We start from the raw sequence: 7,642 nt of genomic DNA on the forward strand, positions 1-7,642 counted from the left end.
GACGAAAGTCAGCCTTCGCTTGGGCAGACTTTAGGCCCGATTAAAGTGTTGAAGCTGTAGATAGGAAAGTGAACTGGTGTTCAGCCCCACTATTCCATGCCAGCCAAGATCTCCTACCTGAGCCTGTTTTTCCAGCTCCCCCCTTTCTCACCATCACTATTGGATGGGAGGTGCTGGATTCTCAGGTTCCCTACCACCAGCTTCAGGAGCAGTTGTCCTGCAACTATTGGACTACTGGACTGGCTTTGCTGACCTCAGTGCTGAACTGACTCTGTAGCCTGTACACTCACTTTTGGGAACTCACCAGTTCATGTTCCATATATTTATTGATTTAAAAAAAAAAATTATTTACAGTATTTGCCCTTTTGCATTTTGAATGATCGTCATTCTTTGTGTGTGGGTGTGTTTTTTTTTGTGGATTCTACTGTTTCATTGTTAACGCCTGCAAGAAGATGAATCTGAAGGTTGTACATGGTACACATACTTTGAAAATCAAGTTCAAACTAACATACTTTTAAGATGTTATAGTTACAAAAATTGGTATTTCTGACAGGTGACTTCCTGTCTATGCTTTCTCACAAGGCTGAGGGATTCAATACACCTGAAAATATTACATTCACTTTAAAGCAAAATATCTGGACCTGCCTCTCGGTTTTTTTGCACTACCCTACTTCCCATTTTTCTATTTATGATTTATAATTTAAATTTTTAATATTTACTAATTTTAACTATAATATTTTTAATATTTAATATTTGTAATCCAGGGAGTGGGAAGTGCAGAATCAAATATCACTGTGATGATTGTACGTTCCAGTACCAATTGCTTGGCGACAATAAAGAATAAAGTACCCAGTCCTTCTTTGCTTATCTTTAATGCTACCAATATTGAGTGGATTTCCAAGTGTCGTGATTAGATAATGAATGAACGTGGTAGTAGATGGGGAATGTATCTTGAAATCAAAAATCACTACATTAACAATGATAACATTTATGTTTGTTGGGATGCAGTCTGTAGCAGACTAGAATGATTCCTTAAGCTGTTGGTTGTGTTTTATCCACATGGTCAAAAGACAAAAAAAAATTTTATTTTCTGTTTAAGTCTAAATGAATGATGCACATAGGCATGATTTCTATCTTTTCACAGATGAGGCAAATGAAGCTTGAGGTACAATTAAGGTTTTTTCTTTTCAGTGTTTACATTATGGGATTGGTCTTGCAGTGGATTAAGAGTTCTGGGGGTGCTGAAGCAATGGAAGAGAACAGTGCTACCAAATCAAAGCTGATTTATGACATCATTGATGGATCCAGTGGATTCTATGTGTAAGTGTGTGGATTTTATTCATTTCTGTTTACTTATGCATGTTGCATGTATGATTTTGAGGTATACTAAGTTTTAAGTTGTCACCATGATTTTGCGAGTAGCTGGTGAGTAAGTGAGTGGAATATGAAGATTCAGAGGTAATCTTTAAACCAGATTGTAGAACTTGGCAGCTAATAATTTGGATAATGCAAAATGATTGGAAGTAGCTTTTCAGAGTATTTCAGCAAAATGTTTATTTTTGTTAATGGTGTCCTGCAGGTGACATTAGGTTGCCTATAAAAGATATTTCCTAATTTGTCTTTGTCTTCCAAACTCTAAATAATACAGTGCTAGTCTCTCCTCATACAGTATATAAACTTGGCCATTTCTGGAACCCTTTATGGGAGATGGGTCATTTGTTAAGTAAAGAAGCCAAAACTGCACATTATACTCCAGTTGTAAACCCACCAAGGTCCTGATAAAGTTTCCTAACTCTATCCACTAAGGTTCACATCATTTTTTTTCCCTCCTCGTCATTTGCTACACTGGCATGTTGTCTTTCCAGTGACCTTGGTGCAATTACACTAAGGACATCAACATTACCTAATATGCCTGCATTTAACAAATAGTGTGCTTTATTGTTACGCTTATCAATAATTATCTCACATTTTACTTTATCTACATGTTCTCACACACTTGCTCAGCCTGTCAATATTCCCTGGAAGCCTTTTTATATCCTGCTCTCTATTCGCAGTTTCATTTTGTATCAGCAAACTTGGATATTTGTATTTCGTCCCTTTCTAGCTCTATTGCTGATAATTGTAGGGTAGGGAGGGGGTTATTTTGCCAGAATACTGAGCCCTCTAGAAACTACCTGCTGCTCTTCAAATGGTCCATTTATTCCTACTCTTCGATTACTGTCCAATGATGGTACTCTGTCCACACCAGTACCCCCAGTTCCTCATACCTCAAACTCCTACAAATTAATCAAGCAAGAGTTTTTCCTTCATAAATCCTATGTTGACTTTGCTTAGCCCTAATATTCTTTTTCAAGGTGTTCTATTATTGCGTCCTCATTTTTTTGTAAATTTCAGCATTTTTCGTATTAGTTGTTATGGTAATAAGTTTGTTTTCTCTCTTGTATAGGGCCTCTAATCCTCAATTTCTGGTAAATGGAAACTAAAGCATCTCTAAAGCCACCTCCCTCAAATCTCTGGGTTGAACATTGTCAGATTCTCGGGATTTATCAACTTGTTAAATTTGCCAATTTTTCTATTGCTTTATTTTTTGACTAATACTTAGTTCTCTAGCAAATCTTGCATGTCATTTTCCATGAAGATAGATGCACAGCACAGTAAAACTTAATACAGTGCACGAGACTGGATGTTATTTCTGAGTAGCACTGCTCATTTTTAACTGACTTTTTAAAACATTGCACAATATTATGATATATTTTCATTTGAGCCAGTCCAAGTTTAAAGGGAGAATCTGGACCAGGTTTCTGGTGAGGTGGGAAGGAGGAATGGCAGATATTACTATGTGAGTCAGATACAAAATCATCAGGGAGAATAATTCAGAAGAGGTATGTTTAGAAATTTCCCAGCCTGGAACGTTCAACGATTAAGCGATGACCATTCTACTTGCCAAGAGTTCTCCTCTGTGATCCCGACTGCAGTTTACATACTGCCAAAAGCTGACATTAATCAGGCACTGGAAATATTGAATGCAGCCATAACTAAACAAGAAACGGCCCACTCCTATGCATTTCATATCATAGTCGGGGACTTCAATCAGGCTTGTTTGAAGAAATCTCTGTCCAATTATCAGCATATAATCTGCAGCACCAGGGGTCCCAACACAGTAGACCACTGCTATACTACAATGAGGAACGCCTACTGTTTCATGCCTAGACTGAATTTCGGTAAATTTGATCACTTGGCTGCATACAGGCAGAGGCTAAAGACAAAGTCTCCAGATATAAGAACACCAAAGGGGTGGGTGACCGGCCTGAGGGGATGGAGCTGCTATGAGATTACCTTGAGTTGGTGAATTGGCCATGTTAAAGGACTCCTCTGTGGATCTCTGAATTAACACACCAAAGTTGTCACAGACTTCATTAAAGCAGTTGTAGATGAGTGTGTCCCCATAAAGTCATTGAGTCTTTCCCAACCAGAAGCTGTGGATGAACTGGGAGATCTGCAATCTGCTGAGGGCCAGATCACTGACTTTCAGATCTGGCAACAAAGTAAAGATGCCAGTGGTCCAGGTGCAATCTTTGGAAAGCCATCTCATGTGCAAAGCGGCAATGCGGAACCAAATTTGAATCACTGAAGGATGCTGAACATCTGTGGCGGGGCTTGAATGCTATTACCTCCTACAAAGTGAAACCAAGCCGCACCGGTGAGGACAGGGCTTCCTATCCTGATGAGCTCAATAACTTCTATGCTCACATCCACAGTCAAAACATGGGAGTATCATGAACTCCCACAGCCCCCGATGACCCTGTCATTTCAGCCTTTGAGGCCGATATTTGAACATCCTTCAGGAGGGTGAACACAAAGAATCCAGCCCAGGCGGGGTACCCGCCGAGTCCTAAGGACCTTTGTGGTCAACTGTCTGGAGTGTTCACTGAGATCTTTAACCTCTCGCTTCAACAGTCTGAGGTACCCACCTGCTCAAGCAGGCTTCAGTGATATCTGTGCCTAAGAAAAAGGAGGTACCCTGCCTCAATAACTGTTGTTTAGTAGCACGCACATCTACTGTGATGAAGTGCTGGAGGCGATTGGAACATATCAACCTCTGCCTGAGAAACTAATTGGATCTACTCCAATTTGCCTACTGGCACAACAGTTCCACAGCAGTTTCCATCTCATTAGCTCTCTATTCAACCCTTGAACATCTGGACAGCAAAGGTGCGTACATTAGGATGCTGTAGCTTAGTATTTAATACTATTCTCCCCTCAAAACTAATCAATCAGCTTCAAGACTTTGGCCTCATGCCGCCTTGTGCAATTGACTCCTCTTTTTCCTAACTTGCAGATCCCAGTGAGTTCAGATTGGCAACAATATCCCCTCCACAATCTCCACCAGTACAGGTACACCACAAGACTGTGTGCTTAACCTCCTGCTGTACTCACTTCACACTTATGCCTGTGAGGCTAAGCACAGCTCCAATGCCATTTTCAAGTTTTCAGATGAAACCACTGTCGTGGGCTGAATCAAAGCTGGTGATGAATCAGCATGTAGGAGGAAGTCTGAAATTCTGGCCGAGCGGCTCCACAGCAACAACCTCTCACTTGGTGTCGGCAAGACCAAGGAGCTGATTATTGCCTACTGGAGGAGGAAACCACAGGTCCATGAGCCAGTCCTCATCGGGGCATCAGAGGTGCAGCGGGTCAGTGATTTAAAATTCCTCAGTGTTATCATTTGGGCGGATCTGTCCTGGGCTCAGCGTGTAAATGCATTCATGAAGAAAGCACGGCACCACCTCTACTTCCTTTGAAGTTTGCAAAGATTTGGCATGACATCTGAAACTTTGACTCACTTTGATAGATGTGTGCTGGAGAGTAACTGGTTGGAAAGACCAATGCCCTTGTTCAGAAAAGCCTACAAAATCTAATGGATATGGCTCAGTCCATCACAGTTAAAGCCCTCCCCACTATTGAGCACAGCAATACGGAGCATTGTTGCAGGAAAACAGCATCCATCATCAAGTCCCCGACACCCAGGCCGTTCTATCATCTCACTGCTGCCATCAGGAAGAAGGTACAGGAGTCTCAAGACCCATGCCACCAGGTACAGGAACATTTATTACCCCTCAACCATCAGGCTCTTGAACCAGCGGGGATAACTTCACTCACCCCATCACTGAACTGCTCCCACAAAATATGGACTCACTTTCAAGCATTCTTTATCTCATGTTCTCGATTGTTGTTGCTTGTTTATTTATTATTTTTTCCCTTTGTATTTGCACAGTTTCTTTTGCAATTTGTTTGTCCATCCTGTCGGGCACGGTCTTTCATTGATTCCATTGTGTTACTTGGATTTACTGTGTATGCCCACAAGAAAATGAATTTCAAGGTTATATATGCTAAAGTGTATGTATTTTGATAATTTACCTTGAATCTTGAAACCATCAGGATTTTGGAAGCATTATGTAGCAGATTATCGAAGTGTTTATTGTAATTGTATAATCCCTCTACCATTTCCTTTTTCTGTATTTATGGAACTTCATACCTCTGTCTATGAAGAGGTATGAAGTTCTATAAATGCTTATATGCTGACGTTGGTCCTTGTTAGTCATTTATCTTCAACTCCTACAATCTTTTTAATGCTTCTATTTTGCCTATTTAAAAAAAAAAAAAAAAAATTTGGCCTCCAGTTCTTAAATGCTGCCAATCCTCAGGGCTTCTGCTATTACGATCAACTTTTTACAAATTATTAGTTTTGCTTTGAAGCTACAATAGAACTCTGATTTTAATTTTGTTTCCAATGATTCTGTATTTGGTTCACCTGATTTTTTTGTTTCCAGCACTCCCTTTATATCTGCAAAACTGCATAACATTTTTCAAAGATAAATTACCTGGAGAGTTAATGGGAATAATATTGAGTAATCCAGAGAATATTGAGATTTAGTGCATCTTTAATTTCTTTGAGCAGCCAGAGATAAACGATTTTCAGGTTTGGATTTCTGTTTATTAAAACAAATGTTTTTGTTTGTGTTGTATTTTAATTGCTAACCATTACCTGTCCACTGTTGTATCTCAATGTTTTTTTTTCTAGTCAGTCTAGGCCAGTCATCCACTTGTGCATTTATGGTTACCTGTGATATGTGAGTGAGGATGTTAGAAGCTCTAGTATTAATGGGAAAAGTCATTTGTAACTCCATTACTTTTAGGTGTCTGACTGATTCAATGTGCAGAAGCAGAATGAACATCCCATTACGCATTGGGAATGCAAATGGAGATGGTATCCTTGAAACAGAGTTTCTTGACCAAGCTGCTAAAAATAATATGCTATCATTAAAAGGCCACAGGTAAGTAATTCAATCAACTCTCTTCTAAATCCCTCTTTGTAAATCTGGCATTCTCAAAAAAGGCTGAAGTTGTAGGGAAATCATTTTATCAAGTACTCCTTTATATACATAGTGATATTAAACTCTGTTTCTCTGCCTGTATTAGGTCTGTCGGTGGAATTCGAGTTTCCCTGTATAATGCTGTGACAGTGGAAGAAACTCAAAGACTGGCTGACTTTATGATCAACTTTATGAAGGAACATTGTACTTAAAACATTTCCTTCAGGTGCCACGCACCAGTTTTAGTTTGACCATCGAACAACCTTCATTTCTATAATGCAGACATGTAGCTTTTTGTTCTTTTGAGATACTTGAATGAATCTTTAATGTAGTGACTGAACTGCCCGGAAGTAACATAGGTTTTCTAAGCTCTTTCTGTTGGATTATCAATTCATTGTATTTAACTTCTCTTCTACCCAACAGTGAACTTTGATTCATGGCAGAATTACTAATGCATAATTAGGATCTTGATCTGTAGCTAATCTTTTTTTAAATTTTCTCAAATTCTGTCCTTTTTTTGGCAACTTCATTTCAGGCTGAATTGTGCTTTTGGAACTCGATGAAAATGTTAAATGTGACATTGAGCAACAATACAAAAGCTGGACATGGACCATAATGTCACTAATTTTATGTAGAGAAAATAAGGAAAGAAAAGTATAAAATCGTCAGAGCTGAATGTAACAATATTATAATAAAAATAAAGATGAACTGAATTTGTTGGTCAACTTTTTCTTAAAATCATGATATCCTGATAATTTAGCATTACTAGGTGTGAACTGTTGTGGTTTCAAAGGTACATTTAGTGTGAGAAATGTATACAATATACATCCTGAAATGCTTTTTCTTCGCAACCATCCACGAAAACAGAGGAGTGCCCCCCAAAACGAATGACAGTTAAATGGTAGAACCCCAAAGTCCCCTCTAGGTTTCTCCCACGCGTAAGCGTTAGCAAGCAATGATCTCCCCTTACTCCTCCCCCCCCCCACACCCCACTGGCAAACAAAAAGCATCAGCACTTGTCACCGAGCACTCAAGCGTAGGTAAAGCAACAGCAAAGACACAAACTTGCAGTTCTCCGAAGACTACTTGTTCACCCGGTATTCGACATGTCTCTGTGTCTCTCTCATAAGGGAGAAAGAAGTGTCTTCGTTTCACATCAACATTTCTAATTTGCTGGGGAGTAAAGTTTCATTGTAATAGAATTGAGCAGAAAGGAACTCCAGTTACAAATTAGAATATATATCTAGAAGATAAAATCTAGCATCGTA

At 39.3% G+C, this 7,642-nt stretch overlaps 1 protein-coding gene across 1 annotated transcript in view; it reads left to right on the forward strand.

Moving 5' to 3' along the window:
• psat1 (phosphoserine aminotransferase 1) overlaps nucleotides 1-7,081 on the forward strand; it is a 31,147-nt gene extending 24,066 nt beyond the window's left edge. The window contains exons 7-9 of the mRNA XM_063069184.1: nucleotides 1,192-1,320; nucleotides 6,198-6,335; nucleotides 6,481-7,081. Coding sequence (XP_062925254.1) covers nucleotides 1,192-1,320; nucleotides 6,198-6,335; nucleotides 6,481-6,586 — 373 coding nt within the window. The 3' untranslated portion in view covers nucleotides 6,587-7,081. The remainder of the gene's footprint in view (nucleotides 1-1,191; nucleotides 1,321-6,197; nucleotides 6,336-6,480) is intronic.
• Nucleotides 7,082-7,642: the final 561 nt, after the last annotated feature.

This window comes from Mobula hypostoma, chromosome 16, assembly GCF_963921235.1.
Source record: "Mobula hypostoma chromosome 16, sMobHyp1.1, whole genome shotgun sequence".
Lineage (NCBI taxonomy): Eukaryota > Metazoa > Chordata > Chondrichthyes > Myliobatiformes > Myliobatidae > Mobula > Mobula hypostoma.